Source organism: Salvelinus namaycush, chromosome 38 (genome assembly GCF_016432855.1).
Source record: "Salvelinus namaycush isolate Seneca chromosome 38, SaNama_1.0, whole genome shotgun sequence".
NCBI classification, from domain to species: domain Eukaryota; kingdom Metazoa; phylum Chordata; class Actinopteri; order Salmoniformes; family Salmonidae; genus Salvelinus; species Salvelinus namaycush.
In genome coordinates this window covers 22,210,201-22,229,084 of record NC_052344.1, presented here as the reverse complement: position 1 = coordinate 22,229,084, position 18,884 = coordinate 22,210,201, and the positions used below count along the sequence as shown (strand labels likewise).

The following is an 18,884-nucleotide window of genomic DNA, read 5'->3' as shown; positions in this document are numbered from 1 at the left end:
CCCACTGTAGTAAAGGCGTTCACTATGTCTTACACATGCCCGCACAGGGATACCACACGTATGTGAGAACACACACGGTACGAGATGGGTTAATGAAGACGTGAATGGGTTAAATGAGGACGTGAATGGGTTAAATGAGGACGTGAATGGGTTAAATGAGGACGTGAATGGGTTAAATGAGGACGTGAATGGGTTAAATGAGGACGTGAATGGGTTAAATGAGGACGTGAATGGGTTTAATGAGGACGTGAATGGGTTAAATGAGGACGTGAATGGGTTAAATGAGGACGTGAATGAGTTAAATGAGGACGTGAAGGGGTTAAATGAGGATGTGTACAGCAGATAAGTTGTCCACGGCTGTCAGACTTAAAGAGTCCCAGATGACATTTAAAAGTACCTTTCGATCCGCTTTCTGTGGTCCCTGTCTCATTGTCTCAAACGTCAGTTAGGAAGTTGTTTCGTTTCAGATATGGTTCCTGTTTCTATGATGATGTCATCAGGATGGAACTTCCCTTCAAATTAAGAGCCAACACCTGTAACATTAGACTTTATCAGACATTATAACTCTCCCTGTAACAACATCAGGTTATAACATGACATCAGACATTATAACTCCCCCTGTAACAACATCAGGTTATAACATGACATCAGACATTATAACTCCCCCTGTAACAACATCAGGTTATAACATGACATCAGACATTATAACTCCCCCTGTAACAACATCAGGTTATAACATGACATCAGACATTATAACTCATTATAACAACCTCAGGTTATAACATGACATCAGACATTATAACTCTCCCTGTATCAACATCAGGTTATAACATGACATCGACATTATAACCTCCCTGTAACAACATCAGGTTATAACATGACATCAGACATTATAACTCTCCCTGTAACAACATCAGGTTATAACATGACATCAGACATTATAACTCTCCCTGTATCAACATCAGGTTATAACATGACATCAGACATTACAACTCTCCCTGTAACAACATCAGGTTATAACATGACATCAGACATTATAACTCTCTCTGTATCAACATCAGGTTATAACATGACATCAGACATTATAACTCTCCCTGTAACAACATCAGGTTATAACATGACATCAGACATTATAACTCTCCCTGTAACAACATCAGGTTATAACATGACATCAGACATTATAACTCTCCCTGTAACAACATCAGGTTATAACATGACATCAGACATTATAACTCTCCCTGTAACAACATCAGGTTATAACATGACATCAGACATTATAACTCATTATAACAACCTCAGGTTATAACATGACATCAGACATTATAACTCTCCCTGTATCAACATCAGGTTATAACATGACATCAGACATTATAACTCTCCCTGTAACAACATCAGGTTAACATGACATCAGACATTATAACTCTTATAACAACCTCAGGTTATAACATGACATCAGACATTATAACTCTCCCTGTATCAACATCAGGTTATAACATGACATCAGACATTATAACTCTCCCTGTAACAACATCAGGTTATAACATGACATCAGACATTATAACTCATTATAACAACCTCAGGTTATAACATGACATCAGACATTATAACTCTCCCTGTATCAACATCAGGTTATAACATGACATCAGACATTATAACTCTCCCTGTATCAACATCAGGTTATAACATGACATCAGACATTATAACTCTCCCTGTAACAACATCAGGTTATAACATGACATCAGACATTATAACTCTCCCTGTAACAACATCAGGTATAACATGACATCAGACATTATAACTCTCCCTGTAACAACATCAGGTTATAACAACATCAGACATTATAACTCTCCCTGTAACAACATCAGGTTATAACATGACATCAGACATTATAACTCTCCTGTAACAACATCAGGTTATAACATGACATCAGACATTATAACTCTCCCTGTAACAACATCAGGTTATAACATGACATCAGAATATAACTCTCCCTGTAACAACATCAGGTTATAACATGACATCAGACATTATAACTCTCCCTGTAACAACATCAGGTTATAACATGACATCAGACATTATAACTCTCCCTGTAACAACATCAGGTTATAACATGACATCAGACATTATAACTCTCCCTGTAACAACATCAGGTTATAACATGACATCAGACATTATAACTCTCCCTGTAACAACATCAGGTTATAACATGACATCAGACATTATAACTCTCCCTGTAACAACATCAGGTTATAACATGACATCAGACATTATAACTCTCCCTGTAACAACCTCAGGTTATAACATGACATCAGACATTATAACTCTCCCTGTAACAACATCAGGTTATGACATGCCATCAGACATTATAACTCTCCCTGGAGAGAAGTTAATTATTCTGCTGTTGGCCCTCTGACCTGACAAACAATACAGTCACATGTCACTGAATCTAACTACATAGAAACAGAAAACATAGAATGCCCACCCTCGTCACACCCTGGCCTAACCAACATAGAGAATAAAAGCCTCTCTATGGCCAGGGCGTGACAGCTGCAGTACGTTGCAGTGTGGACATTGATCCAGCAGCTTGACGGTTGCTATGGGGAAGTGACCGTGTTGAAAGGAGACTGATCGAACTTCCAGTGTGTCACTCAACCCACTAAGCTTCCACTTCCTGTAGAGTATCTGTGTATTCCCCACAGAGGAAGGTTCCTAACCCTGGATACAATACACAGCTGTACATCCATCCTGTATGTTATATGTATGAGTTATAATGTCTGATGGTTCCTAACCCTGGATACAATACACAGCTGTACATCCATCCTGTATGTTATATGTATGAGTTATAATGTCTGATGGTTCCTAACCCTGGATACAATACACAGCTGTACATCCATCCTGTATGTTATAAATCAGATGTGTTCATCAGTATTGTTGTAATGTGAGAGAGGTGGAGAGACGAGGAGAGAGGTGGAGAGACGAGGAGAGAGGTGGAGAGACGAGGAGAGACGAGGAGAGAGGTGGAGAGACGAGGAGAGAGGTGGAGTGACGAGGAGAGAGGTGGAGAGAGGAGAGAGGTGGAGTGACGAGGAGAGAGGTGGAGAGACGAGGAGAGACGAGGAGACCGGAGGAGAGCGGAGGAGAGAGGTGGAGAGGTGGAGAGAGGAGGGGAGAGGTAGAGAGAGGTGGAGAGGCAGAGTGACAAGGAGAGTGGAGGAGAGACGAGGAGACCGGAGGAGAGCGGAGGAGAGAGGTGGAGAGCGGAGGAGAGGTGGAGAGAGGAGGGGAGAGGTAGAGAGAGGTGGAGAGGCAGAGTGACGAGGAGAGAGGTGGAGAGAGGAGAGACGAGGAGAGAGGAGGGAGAGACGTGGAGAGATGAGAAAGGAGAGGTGGAGAGAAGGAGGAGGAAAGGAGGAGAGAGGTGGAGAAAGGAGGAGAGAGGACGAGAGGTGGAGAGGCAGAGTGACGAGGAGAGGCGAGGAGAGACGAGGAGAGGTGGAGAGGGGAGAGGTAGATACAGGTGGAGAGAGGCAGAGTGATGAGGAGAGAGGTGGAGAGAGGAGGAGAGAGGTGGAGAAAGGTGGAGAGACGAGGAGAGAGGACGAGAGGTGGAGAGGCAGAGTGACGAGGAGAGGCGAGGAGAGACGAGGAGAGGTGGAGAGGGGAGAGGTAGATACAGGTGGAGAGAGGCAGAGTGATGAGGAGAGAGGAGGAGAGGTGGAGAGATATGAGGACAGATGCATGATGTGGTTATTTCTGTGAGGTTTAAGAACATTTCCTCATGAAGTCCTCCTGGGCTGAGTCCTAAATGGCACCCTATTCCCTATATAGCCCATGGGGCTCTGGTCAACAGCACTTACTATGCAGGGAACAGGGTTCCATTTAGGATGGATCCATGTACCAACAGATCTGAAGGAGAGGCTGGAGAGCCATGGGTACACGGGTTGCCAAGCAACTAGGACTGGGCTTGTCTGAGGGTCGGCTAGTGCAGGTGGCTGATGTGTGTGTGTGTGTGAGTGTGACAGTGTTTGCATGTGCATGCGGGTGTCTGTGTGTGTGTGTGTGTGTGTGTGAGTGAGTGTGTGTGTGTTTCCATGTGTGTGTGTGTGAGTGTGTATGTGTGTCCATGTGTGTGTGTGTTTCCATGTGTGTGTGTGTGTGTGTTTCCATGTGTGTGTGTGTGTGTGTTTCCATGTGTGTGTGTGTGTGTGTGTTTCCATGTGTGTGTGTTTCCATGTGTGTGTGTTTCCGTGTGTGTGTGTGTGTGTGTTTCCATGTGTGTGTTTCCATGTGTGTGTGTTTCCATGTGTGTGTGTTTCCATGTGTGTGTGTGTGTGTGTGTGTTTCCATGTGTGTGTGTTTCCATGTGTGTGTGTGTGTGTGTGTTTCCATGTGTGTGTGTTTCCATGTGTGTGTGTGTGTTTCCGTGTGTGTGTGTGTGTGTGTGTGTGTGTGTGTGTGTGTGTGTGTGTGTGTGTGTGTGTGTGTGTGTGTGTGTGTGTGTGTGTGTGTGTGCCGCTGGGTGCAGAAGGCAGTGTATCAGTATTGTGTAATGAACTCAGCAGGTCTGATTGGTCCTCTATAAACACCACTAGATCATAATGTACACCACAACCATTCCGGTTGGCTGCTGTTGCTAGGCAGATTTAGTGTACAATATCAGAGCCTGCTTGTATTGCCTTATGATGGTGCTTCTTTGTGAGATAAGAGTTTGTTACTAAAGGACTTTTTTTCACCAACTATGTTTTCGTCCGAATTCCCCCCAAAATATAAGATTACAATTTATCATTCAGTCTGCTGGGTAACTTCTAGTGTCTCTAATACAGTAACCTCTAGTGTCTCTAATACAGTAACCTCTAGTGTCTCTAATACAGTAGCCTCTAGTATCTCTAATACAGTAACCTCTAGTATCTCTAATACAGTAACCTCTAGTATCTCTAATACAGTAACCTCTAGTATCTCTAGTACAGTAACCTCTAGTGTCTCTAATACAGTAACCTCTAGTGTCTCTAATACAGTAACCTCTAGTATCTCTAATACAGTAACCTCTAGTATCTCTAATACAGTAACCTCTAGTATCTCTAATACAGTAACCTCTAGTGTCTCTAATACAGTAACCTCTAGTGTCTCTAATACAGTAACCTCTAGTATCTCTAATACAGTAACCTCTAGTGTCTCTAATACAGTAACCTCTAGTGTCTCTAATACAGTAACCTCTAGTGTCTCTAATACAGTAACCTCTAGTATCTCTAATACAGTAACCTCTAGTATCTCTAATACAGTAACCTCTAGTATCTCTAATACAGTAACCTCTAGTGTCTCTAATACAGTAACCTCTAGTATCTCTAATACAGTAACCTCTAGTGTCTCTAATACAGTAACCTCTAGTGTCTCTAATACAGTAACCTCTAGTATCTCTAATACAGTAACCTCTAGTATCTCTAATACAGTAACCTCTAGTGTCTCTAATACAGTAACCTCTAGTGTCTCTAATACAGTAACCTCTAGTATCTCTAATACAGTAACCTCTAGTATCTCTAATACAGTAACCTCTAGTGTCTCTAATACAGTAACCTCTAGTGTCTCTAATACAGTAACCTCTAGTATCTCTAATACAGTAACCTCTAGTATCTCTAATACAGTAACCTCTAGTGTCTCTAATACAGTAACCTCTAGTGTCTCTAATACAGTAACCTCTAGTATCTCTAATACAGTAACCTCTAGTATCTCTAATACAGTAACCTCTAGTATCTCTAATACAGTAACCTCTAGTATCTCTAATACAGTAACCTCTAGTGTCTCTAATACAGTAACCTCTAGTATCTCTAATACAGTAACCTCTAGTGTCTCTAATACAGTAACCTCTAGTGTATCTAATACAGTAACCTCTAGTGTCTCTAATACAGTAACCTCTAGTGTCTCTAATACAGTAACCTCTAGTGTCTCTAATACAGTAACCTCTAGTGTCTCTAATACAGTAACCTCTAGTATCTCTAATACAGTAACCTCTAGTGTCTCTAATACAGTAACCTCTAGTGTCTCTAATACAGTAACCTCTAGTATCTCTAATACAGTAACCTCTAGTGTCTCTAATACAGTAACCTCTAGTGTCTCTAATACAGTAACCTCTAGTGTCTCTAATACAGTAACCTCTAGTATCTCTAATACAGTAACCTCTAGTGTCTCTAATACAGTAACTTCTAGTGTCTCTAATACAGTAACCTCTAGTGTATCTAATACAGTAACCTCTAGTGTATCTAATACAGTAACCTCTAGTGTCTCTAATACAGTAACCTCTAGTGTCTCTAATACAGTAACCTCTAGTGTCTCTAATACAGTAACCTCTAGTATCTCTAATACAGTAACCTCTAGTGTCTCTAATACAGTAACCTCTAGTGTCTCTAATACAGTAACCTCTAGTGTGATCTCTAATACAGTAACCTCTAGTGTCTCTAATACAATAACCTCTAGTGTCTCTAATACAGTAACCTCTAGTATCTCTAATACAGTAACCTCTAGTGTCTCTAATACAGTAACCTCTAGTGTCTCTAATACAGTAACCTCTAGTGTATCTAATACAGTAACCTCTAGTGTCTCTAATACAGTAACCTCTAGTGTCTCTAATACAGTAACCTCTAGTGTCTCTAATACAGTAACCTCTAGTGTGATCTCTAATACAGTAACCTCTAGTGTGATCTCTAATACAATAACCTCTAGTGTCTCTAATACAGTAACCTCTAGTATCTCTAATACAGTAACCTCTAGTGTCTCTAATACAGTAACCTCTAGTGTCTCTAATACAGTAACCTCTAGTGTCTCTAATACAGTAACCTCTAGTGTGATCTCTAATACAGTAACCTCTAGTGTATCTAATACAGTAACCTCTAGTGTCTCTAGTACAGTAACCTCTAGTGTCTCTAATACAGTAACCTCTAGTGTCTCTAATACAGTAACCTCTAGTAGCTCTAATACAGTAACCTCTAGTATCTCTAATACAGTAACCTCTAGTATCTCTAATACAGTAACCTCTAGTGTCTCTAATACAGTAACCTCTAGTATCTCTAATACAGTAACCTCTAGTGTCTCTAATACAGTAACCTCTAGTGTCTCTAATACAGTAACCTCTAGTGTCTCTAATACAGTAACCTCTAGTATCTCTAATACAGTAACCTCTAGTGTCTCTAATACAGTAACCTCTAGTATCTCTAATACAGTAACCTCTAGTGTCTCTAATACAGTAACCTCTAGTATCTCTAATACAGTAACCTCTAGTGTCTCTAATACAGTAACCTCTAGTATCTCTAATACAGTAACCTCTAGTGTCTCTAATACAGTAACCTCTAGTGTCTCTAATACAGTAACCTCTAGTGTCTCTAATACAGTAACCTCTAGTATCTCTAATACAGTAACCTCTAGTGTTTCTAATACAGTAACCTCTAGTAGCTCTAATACAGTAACCTCTAGTATCTCTAATACAGTAGCCTCTAGTGTCTCTAATACAGTAACCTCTAGTGTCTCTAATACAGTAACCTCTAGTGTCTCTAATACAGTAACCTCTAGTATCTCTAATACAGTAACCTCTAGTGTCTCTAATACAGTAACCTCTAGTATCTCTAATACAGTAACCTCTAGTATCTCTAATACAGTAACCTCTAGTATCTCTAATACAGTAACCTCTAGTATCTCTAATACAGTAACCTCTAGTATCTCTAATACAGTAACCTCTAGTGTCTCTAATACAGTAACCTCTAGTGTCTCTAATACAGTAACCTCTAGTGTCTCTAATACAGTAACCTCTAGTATCTCTAATACAGTAACCTCTAGTGTGTCTAATACAGTAACCTCTAGTGTCTCTAATACAGTAACCTCTAGTATCTCTAATACAGTAACCTCTAGTATCTCTAATACAGTAACCTCTAGTGTCTCTAATACAGTAACCTCTAGTGTCTCTAATACAGTAACCTCTAGTGTCTCTAATACAGTAACCTCTAGTGTCTCTAATACAGTAACCTCTAGTGTCTCTAATACAGTAACCTCTAGTGTCTCTAATACAGTAACCTCTAGTGTATCTAATACAGTAACCTCTAGTGTATCTAATACAGTAACCTCTAGTGTCTCTAATACAGTAACCTCTAGTGTCTCTAATACAGTAACCTCTAGTGTCTCTAATACAGTAACCTCTAGTGTCTCTAATACAGTAACCTCTAGTGTATCTAATACAGTAACCTCTAGTGTCTCTAATACAGTAACCTCTAGTGTATCTAATACAGTAACCTCTAGTATCTCTAATACAGTAACCTCTAGTGTCTCTAATACAGTAACCTCTAGTGTCTCTAATACAGTAACCTCTAGTGTCTCTAATACAGTAACCTCTAGTGTATCTAATACAGTAACCTCTAGTGTCTCTAATACAGTAACCTCTAGTATCTCTAATACAGTAACCTCTAGTGTCTCTAATACAGTAACCTCTAGTGTATCTAATACAGTAACCTCTAGTGTCTCTAATACAGTAACCTCTAGTATCTCTAATACAGTAACCTCTAGTAGCTCTAATACAGTAACCTCTAGTGTCTCTAATACAGTAACCTCTAGTATCTCTAGTACAGTAACCTCTAGTGTCTCTAATACAGTAACCTCTAGTATCTCTAATACAGTAACCTCTAGTATCTCTAATACAGTAACCTCTAGTATCTCTAATACAGTAACCTCTAGTATCTCTAATACAGTAACCTCTAGTGTCTCTAATACAGTAACCTCTAGTGTCTCTAATACAGTAACCTCTAGTAGCTCTAATACAGTAACCTCTAGTGTCTCTAATACAGTAACCTCTAGTATCTCTAATACAGTAACCTCTAGTGTCTCTAGTACAGTAACCTCTAGTGTCTCTAATACAGTAACCTCTAGTGTCTCTAATACAGTAACCTCTAGTGCCTCTAATACAGTAACCTCTAATGCCTCTAATACAGTAACCTCTAGTGTCTCTAATACAGAAACCTCTAGTGCCTTTAATACAGTAACCTCTAGTGTCTCTAGTACAGTAACCTCTAGTGTCTCTAATACAGTAACCTCTAGTGTCTCTAATACAGTAACCTCTAGTGCCTCTAATACAGTAACCTCTAATGCCTCTAATACAGTAACCTCTAGTGTCTCTAGTACAGTAACCTCTAGTGTCTCTAATACAGTAACCTCTAATGCCTCTAATACAGTAACCTCTAGTATCTCTAATACAGTAACCTCTAGTATCTCTAATACAGTAACCTCTAGTATCTCTAATACAGTAACCTCTAGTGTCTCTAATACAGAAACCTCTAGTGCCTCTAATACAGTAACCTCTAGTGCCTCTAATACAGTAACCTCTAGTATCTCTAATACAGTAACCTCTAGTGTCTCTAGTACAGTAACCTCTAGTGTCTCTAATACAGTAACCTCTAGTGTCTCTAATACAGTAACCTCTAGTGCCTCTAATACAGTAACCTCTAATGCCTCTAATACAGTAACCTCTAGTATCTCTAATACAGTAACCTCTAGTGTCTCTAATACAGTAACCTCTAGTATCTCTAATACAGTAACCTCTAGTGTCTCTAATACAGAAACCTCTAGTGCCTCTAATACAGTAGACTCTAGTATCTCTAATACAGTAACCTCTAGTATCTCTAATACAGTAACCTCTAGTATCTCTAACACAGTAACCTCTAGTGTCTCTAATACAGTAACCTCTAGTGTCTCTAATACAGTAACCTCTAGTGTCTCTAATACAGTAACCTCTAGTGTCTCTAATACAGTAACCTCTAGTGTCTCTAATACAGTAACCTCTAGTGTCTCTAATACAGTAACCTCTAGTGTCTCTAATACAGTAACCTCTAGTGTCTCTAATACAGTAACCTCTAGTGTCTCTAATACAGTAACCTCTAGTGTCTCTAATACAGAAACCTCTAGTGTCTCTAATACAGTAACCTCTAGTATCTCTAATACAGTAACCTCTAGTGTCTCTAATACAGTAACCTCTAGTGTCTCTAATACAGTAACCTCTAGTGTCTCTAATACAGTAACCTCTAGTATCTCTAATACAGTAACCTCTAGTGTCTCTAATACAGTAACCTCTAGTATCTCTAATACAGTAACCTCTAGTATCTCTAATACAGTAACCTCTAGTGTCTCTAATACAGTAACCTCTAGTATCTCTAATACAGTAACCTCTAGTATCTCTAACACAGTAACCTCTAGTGTCTCTAATACAGTAACCTCTAGTGTCTCTAATACAGTAACCTCTAGTATCTCTAATACAGTAACCTCTAGTGTCTCTAATACAGTAACCTCTAGTGTCTCTAATACAGTAACCTCTAGTATCTCTAATACAGTAACCTCTAGTATCTCTAATACAGTAACCTCTAGTATCTCTAATACAGTAACCTCTAGTATCTCTAATACAGTAACCTCTAGTATCTCTAATACAGTAACCTCTAGTATCTCTAATACAGTAGCCTCTAGTGTCTCTAATACAGTAACCTCTAGTATCTCTAATACAGTAACCTCTAGTATCTCTAATACAGTAACCTCTAGTATCTCTAATACAGTAACCTCTAGTATCTCTAATACAGTAGCCTCTAGTGTCTCTAATACAGTAACCTCTAGTGTCTCTAATACAGTAACCTCTAGTGTCTCTAATACAGTAACCTCTAGTATCTCTAATACAGTAACCTCTAGTGTCTCTAATACAGTAACCTCTAGTGTCTCTATTACAGTAACCTCTAATGCCTCTAATACAGTAACCTCTAGTATCTCTAATACAGTAACCTCTAGTGTCTCTAATACAGTAACCTCTAGTATCTCTAATACAGTAACCTCTAGTATCTCTAATACAGTAACCTCTAGTATCTCTAATACAGTAACCTCTAGTATCTCTAATACAGTAACCTCTAGTGTCTCTAATACAGTAACCTCTAGTGTCTCTAATACAGTAACCTCTAGTGTGATCTCTAATACAGTAACCTCTAGTATCTCTAGTACAGTAACCTCTAGTATCTCTAATACAGTAACCTCTAGTATCTCTAATACAGTAACCTCTAGTATCTCTAATACAGTAACCTCTAGTATCTCTAATACAGTAGCCTCTAGTGTGTCTAATACAGTAACCTCTAGTGTCTCTAATACAGTAACCTCTAGTATCTCTAATACAGTAACCTCTAGTGTCTCTAATACAGTAACCTCTAGTGTCTCTAATACAGTAACCTCTAGTATCTCTAACACAGTAACCTCTAGTATCTCTAATACAGTAACCTCTAGTGTCTCTAATACAGTAACCTCTAGTATCTCTAATACAGTAACCTCTAGTATCTCTAATACAGTAACCTCTAGTGTCTCTAATACAGTAACATCTAGTGTCTCTAATACAGTAACCTCTAGTATCTCTAATACAGTAACCTCTAGTATCTCTAATACAGTAACCTCTAGTGTGATCTAATACAGTAACCTCTAGTGTCTCTAATACAGTAACCTCTAGTGTCTCTAATACAGTAACCTCTAGTGTCTCTAATACAGTAACCTCTAGTGTCTCTAATACAGTAACCTCTAGTGTCTCTAATACAGTAACCTCTAGTATCTCTAATACAGTAACCTCTAGTGTCTCTAATACAGTAACCTCTAGTATCTCTAATACAGTAACCTCTAGTATCTCTAATACAGTAACCTCTAGTGTCTCTAATACAGTAACCTCTAGTGTCTCTAATACAGTAACCTCTAGTATCTCTAATACAGTAACCTCTAGTATCTCTAATACAGTAACCTCTAGTATCTCTAATACAGTAACCTCTATGTCTCAATACAGTAACCTCTAGTATCTCTAATACAGTAACCTCTATGTCTCAATACAGTAACCTCTAGTATCTCTAATACAGTAACCTCTAGTATCTCTAATACAGTAACCTCTATGTCTCTAATACAGTAACCTCTAGTGTCTCTAATACAGTAACCTCTAGTGTCTCTAATACAGTAACCTCTAGTATCTCTAATACAGTAACTTCTAGTGTCTCTAATACAGTAACCTCTAGTATCTCTAATACAGTAACCTCTAGTGTCTCTAATACAGTGACCTCTAGTAGCTCTAATACAGTAACCTCTAGTATCTCTAATACAGTAACCTCTAGTGTGATCTCTAATACAGTAACCTCTAGTATCTCTAATACAGTAACCTCTAGTGCCTCTAATACAGTAACCTCTAGTGTCTCTAATACAGTAACCTCTAGTGCCTCTAATACAGTAACCTCTAGTATCTCTAATACAGTAACCTCTAGTGCCTCTAATACAGTAACCTCTAATGCCTCTAATACAGTAACCTCTAGTGTCTCTAATACAGTAACCTCTAGTGTCTCTAATACAGTAACCTCTAGTGTCTCTAATACAGTAACCTCTAGTGTCTCTAATACAGTAACCTCTAGTATCTCTAATACAGTAACCTCTAGTGTCTCTAATACAGTAACCTCTAGTATCTCTAATACAGTAAACTCTAGTGTCTCTAATACAGTAACCTCTGTCTTCCTTTATTTGATTGGGATGTTTCTGTGTGTCTTCAGGTGGTTTCTCAGCGTTTTCCCAGCTGTTTCCAGGTCTGTGTGAAGGTAAGGCTCTTTTGGCCGCGTCCTGCCTGGTCCCCACCTGCCTCTCTCAGCCCTGCCTGCCCCTCAACACCTCTGGGCCAACACGTATCCTGCCTCACCTTTACCTGGGCTGTCAGAGAGACGTACTCAACATGGTATGAGATATATTATAGGATATCTAGTTTATATATTACTATATATTATAGGATATCTAGTTTATATATTACTATATATTATAGGATATCTAGTTTATATATTACTATATAGTATAAGATATCTAGTTTATATATTACTATATATTATAGCATTCTAACCAGCTGTATTCCTCCCTCCTCTACAGGAAGTGATGTGTGTAAAGCATTCTAACCAGCTGTATTCCTCCCTCCTCTACAGGAAGTGATGTGTGTAAAGCATTCTAACCAGCTGTATTCCTCCCTCCTCTGCAGGAAGTGATGCAGCAGAATGAGATAGCGTACGTCCTGAATGCCAGTAACACATGTCCCAAACCAGACTACATCGCTGAGTCTCACTTCCTGCGAGTTCCTGTCAACGACAGCTTCTGTGAGAAGATCCTCCCCTGGTTGGACAGATCTGTAGAGTTCATAGAGAAGGCCAAAGCCTCCGACGCCTGTGTGCTGGTCCACTGTCTGGCTGGTATCTCCCGCTCGGCAACCATCGCTATCGCTTACATCATGACGAGGATGGACATGTCACTAGACGAAGCTTACAGGTGAGATGAATGAAACTCGTAGGACCATAATAAGTCAAACCTTCCGTTATGCTCCAGGCCTCATGTACAAGTCATCTTCCTGCTTATGGACTTGACCACTAATCAACCACCCCCTCCATGTTCTCCGTAACTAAGAGGAAACCCCCTCCATGTTCTCCGTAACTAAGAGGAAACCCCCTCCATGTTCTCCGTAACTAAGGAAACCCCCTCTTCCTGTCTGTCTTAATGAACCCATCCTCACATGACCCCTGATCTAAACAACGCTGTGTGTCACATGACCCCTGATTTAAACAACGCTGTGTGTCACATGACCCCTGATTTAAACAACGCTGTGTGTCACATGACCCCTGAGTTAAACAACTCTGTGTGTCACATGACCCCTGATTTAAACAACGCTGTGTGTCACATGACCCCTGATCTAAACAACGCTGTGTGTCACATGACCCCTGATTTAAACAACGCTGTGTGTCACATGACCCCTGATTTAAACAACGCTGTGTGTCACATGACCTCATGAAAGGCCCATCTCGTCATCCTGAATGAACACAGTGCACTGTGAGGGGCTCTAGTGATGGTAGCCTCAGCAGCGTCTCTGGTGATGTCCTGTGTTACACCGTTAGAAATGACTCCTGTCTTGACCCTTGACCCTCTAGGTTTTCCCAACTCTGGCATCACTACTGATGTCCTGTATGTTTCTGTCTTTCCTCTCAAAGGTTCGTGAAGGAGAAGAGGCCCACCATCTCTCCTAACTTCAACTTCCTGGGTCAGCTGCTGGACTTTGAGAAGAAGATCAAGACTCCTGGAAGGTCGGAGATCAGAGAGACCATCGGGGTCAAACCCTGTCCCCTCCTCCACCCCCCACTAGAGCAGGACCCCCCTAACCCTACCCCCAGCCTCCCAGACCCTGCCCTGGCCCTGCTGGAGCCCCTGACCCTGCCGTGTGTCCTGACCCCCTGGCCTCCAGAGGAGAGGCTCCTGGCCCAGGCTCTCCAGGGGCTCCAGCTGGACCAGGGGACGGAGGACAGCGCTGCCCGGCTGAAAAGGTCCTTCTCTCTGGACATCAAGTCGTACGGGGAGACAGGAGGCAGCAGCAGCGCCCCCGTGAGGCCGTACCCCCACCCTAGAGCCGGAGCCCAGGAGTATTATAATCCCGGAGCCCAGGAGTATTATAATCCATCCGGGAGCTTCAAGGAGCCTGCTGGGAAACCGTGTCAGTTCTCTCCCGTGAAGGAGATGTCAGAGCAGTCTACACCCGAGCCGAGCCCTGACAAGGAGCAGGACGACGGTGCCGCAGACCCTGCTGCTACGTCTGCTGCTCCTGTAGTCTCCACCACAAGCAGCACCACTACCAGTACGACCACCTCCAACCAGCCCAGCATGAAGCAGCCCAGCCAGGCTCCGCCTCCTCCGCCGCCCCTCTCCTGTTCCCAGCCGTTCCACCGTAGCGGCAGTATGGAGGAGAGCTCTAACCCCGCCCCTAACCACACTCCTCACACCACCGGCTTCCTGTTCGGCCTATCACGTTCCCAGCAGCACCTGTCCAAGCCCGCCCCTAACCTAGGCTCCGCCCTGAAGGGCTGGCACTCTGACATCCTATTGGGTCCCGTCACTGTGTCGTCGGGGGGATGGTACCTCTCCGAGTCGCACCGCTTCTACTCCACCTCCGCCATCTTAGGAGGCGGGGCCAACATTCTAGGGGGTGGCAGCGTAGCGGCGTACAGCGTGAGTCAGGGGTTGGAGGAGGTGCGGCGGCGCGGGCGGCAGAGGAACGGCGACCGCGGGGACTCGCGGAGGAGCTGGCACGAGGAGAGCACCTTGGAGAAACAGCTGAAGAGATGGAGCTGTCAGATGGAACTGGGAGACAGGATGAGAGGAGGAAGGGAGACGAGATCCAGGGAAGAGATGGGGAGTCACAGCAGCTTCTCAGGAAGCATGGAGCTCATAGAGGTGTCCTGAGAGGGACAATATGGCCTCCAGTCCGCACCATTACGGAATCGTTGATTTGAATGGAGACGTCCGTTCTAGGGAGTATAACATCCCCAGATCAGACCCATGTTGAGGGGAAAGACTTGTTCTGCACCCGTCTTATTATCCCACTAGGGACTTGAACCTTGAACTGATCTAAGCGGCTCTATGTGTACTTGTGTCGCGACAGTTGGCATTAATGTAGTTTGAACTTTGACCTGGAAGCAGAAAGCAGCTGTGTGATGATGATGAATGTAATGAAGAGGTGAACTCTGAGAGGACTGAGACAAACTGAGTCTTTTGTTTCATTTATTTCTGATTGTTGATGATCGTCGTCAACAGCAGTAGATGTCTGCCTGGCGTTGGATACATGGAGCTTTTATGAAGCCTTATGAAGTCTTTATGAAGCGTTATGAAGTCTTTATGAAGCCTTATGAAGTCTTTATGAAGCCTTATGAAGTCTTTATGAGCCTTAAGAAGTCTTTATGAAGCCTTAAGAAGTCTTTATGAGCCTTATGAAGTCTTTATGAAGCGTTATGAAGTCTTTATGAAGCCTTATGAAGTCTTTATGAGCCTTATGAAGTCTTTATGAAGCGTTATGAAGTCTTTATGAGCCTTATGAAGTCTTTATGAAGCCTTAAGAAGTCTTTATGAGCCTTATGAAGTCTTTATGAAGCCTTATGAAGTCTTTATGAGCCTTAAGAATTCTTTATGAAGCCTTAAGAATTCTTTATGAAGCCTTATGAAGTCTTTATGAAGCCTTATGAAGTCTTTATGAAGCATTATGAAGTCTTTATGAAGCATTATGAAGTCTTTATGAAGCCTTAAGACGTCTTTATGAAGCCTTAAGAAGTCTTTATGAAGCCTTAAGAAGTCTTTATGAAGCCTTAAGAAGTCTTTATGAAGCCTTAAGAAGTCTTTATGAAGCGTTATGAAGTCTTTATGAAGCCTTAAGAAGTCTTTATGAAGCGTTATGAAGTCTTTATGAAGCCTTATGAAGTCTTTATGAGCCTTAAGAAGTCTTTATGAAGCCTTTATGAAGCCTTAAGAAGTCTTTATGAAGCGTTATGAAGAACGAGACCAGAGATCCTTGATATCCCTGTGTCAAATCATCCAATACCTCACACATCCAAATTAGAGGCTTCTCCTGTTCCTCTGTCTTCTTCTGATTGACAATTCAAATCTCAGGTCTTATTTGAGCAGCAAGAAAAGATGCTTGAACAACCGAACAGTTCCCGAACAGTTCCCGAACAGCTCCAGAACAGCTCCCGAACAGTTCCCGAACAGTTCCGAACAGTTCCCGAACAGTTCCCGAACAGCTCCCGAACAGTTCCCGAACAGCTCCCGAACAGTTCCCGAACAGCTCCCGAACAGTTCCCGAACAGCTCCCGAACAGCTCCCGAACAGCTCCCGAACAGCTCCCGAACAGCTCCCGAACAGCTCCCGAACAGTTCCCGAACAGCTCAGTTGGTAGAGCATGGCGCTTGTACCCAAGGGTTGTAGGTTCGATTCCCAGGGCCACCCAGACGTAAAATGTATGCACGCATGACTGTAAATCACTTTGGATTAAAGCGCTAAACATTATATATTATTAACGAACGGTGTGGTTGTGGGTTTTGTCTGATATGGTGTGGTAAAGGAATTATGTAATGATTGATACCTGTGGTAAAGGAATGATGTAATGACTGATACCTGTGGTAAAGGAATGATGTAATGACTGATACCTGTGGTAAAGGAATGATGTAATGACTGATACCTGTGGTAAAGGAATGATGTAATGATTGATACCTGTGGTAAAGGAATGATGTAATGACTGATACCTGTGGTAAAGGAATGATGTAATGACTGATACCTGTGGTAAAGGAATGATGTAATGATTGATACCTGTGGTAAAGGAATGATGTAATGACTGATACCTGTGGTAAAGGAATGATGTAATGATTGATACCTGTGGTAAAGGAATGATGTAATGACTGATACCTGTGGTAAAGGAATGATGTAATGATTGAAACCTGTGGTAAAGGAATGATGTAATGATTGATACCTGTGGTAAAGGAATGATGTAATGATTGATACCTGTGGTAAAGGAATGATGTAATGACTGATACCTGTGGTAAAGGAATGATGTAATGATTGAAACCTGTGGTAAAGGAATGATGTAATGACTGATACCTGTGGTAAAGGAATGATGTAATGATTGATACCTGTGGTAAAGGAATGATGTAATGACTGATACCTGTGGTAAAGGAATGATGTAATGACTGATACCTGTGGTAAAGGAATGATGTAATGACTGATACCTGTGGTAAAGGAATGATGTAATGATTGATACCTGTGGTAAAGGCTTTGAATAAGTTCTACCACTTCAGCTGACCTGAGACCAGTGGTCCCATCACAGACATGAACCCTGACCTGAGACCAGTGGTCCCATCCCAGACCTGAGACCAGTGGTCCCATCCCAGACCTGAGACCAGTGGTCCTGAACCCAGACCTGAACCCTGACCTGAGACCAGTGGTCCTGAACCCTGACCTGAGACCAGTGGTCCTGACCCAGACCCGAACCCTGACCTGAGACCAGTGGTCCCATCCCAGACCTGAGACCAGTGGTCCTGACCCAGACCTGAGACCAGTGGTCCTGAACTCTGACCTGAGACCAGTGGTCCTGACCCAGACCTGAACCCTGACCTGAGACCAGTGGTCCTGACCCAGACCTGAGACCAGTGGTCCCATCCCAGACCTGAGCCCTGACCTGAGGCGTCTGTTCAGCTACCTCAGTGTGTGGACGTGTGTGAGAGATGGTAGGTCTGTTATGGGGTTGTGTTGCTGTGTCAGAATATAGCTAGTTTTACAACAGACAATGTGGACTAAAGTCAGGGATGGGACCACTGGTCTCAGGTCAGGGGTCAGGTCTGGGTCAGGACCACTGGTCTCAGGTCAGGGGTCAGGTCTGGGATGGGTGTGTGGACGTGTGTGAGAGATATTAGGTCTGTTATGGGTTTGTTGTTGCTGTGCCAGAATATAGCTCGTTTTACAACAGACAATGTGGACATTTGGATGAAGCTGATGAGCAGTAGATGTATGTTGACTGTTGAAATAAAATCTCAAACAGTACACAACATGTGGTTTATTTTCTAACATTGACACGCTGTACTTTAACCTCTGTAATACAATCCTTTACATGATCAATATCCTAACTGCTGTAATACAATCCTTTACATGATCAATATCCTAACTGCTGTAATACAATCCTTTACATGATCAATATCCTAACTGCTGTAATACAATCCTTTACATGATCAATATCCGCTGTAATACAATCCTTTACATGATCAATATCCTAACTGCTGTAATACAATCCTCTACATGATCAATATCCTAACTGTTGTAATACAATCCTTTACATGATCAATATCCGCTGTAATACAATCCTCTACATGATCAATATCCGCTGTAATACAATCCTTTACATGATCAATATCCTAACTGTTGTAATACAATCCTTTACATGTTCAATATCCTAACCGCTGTAATACAATCCTTTACATGATCAATATCCGCTGTAATACAATCCTCTACATGATCAATATCCTAACTGCTGT

General features: G+C 41.6%; 1 protein-coding gene across 1 annotated transcript; it reads left to right on the top strand.

Annotated features, from left to right (window-relative positions):
• Nucleotides 1–12,447: 12,447 nt before the first annotated feature.
• dusp16 (dual specificity phosphatase 16) lies at nucleotides 12,448–18,396 on the top strand. Its single transcript, XM_038977707.1, has 3 exons — nucleotides 12,448–12,745; nucleotides 13,037–13,320; nucleotides 14,034–18,396. The coding sequence occupies exons 1-3, from the start codon at nucleotides 12,743–12,745 to the stop codon at nucleotides 15,274–15,276; spliced, it is 1,530 nt and encodes a 509-aa protein (XP_038833635.1). The 5' UTR covers nucleotides 12,448–12,742; the 3' UTR covers nucleotides 15,277–18,396.
• Nucleotides 18,397–18,884: the final 488 nt, after the last annotated feature.

Coding starts and splice junctions, on each gene's coding strand:
- dusp16 (XM_038977707.1), top strand. Junction 13,321..14,033: donor TCACTAGACGAAGCTTACAG/GTGAGATGAATG, acceptor TTCCTCTCAAAG/GTTCGTGAAGGAGAAGAGGC.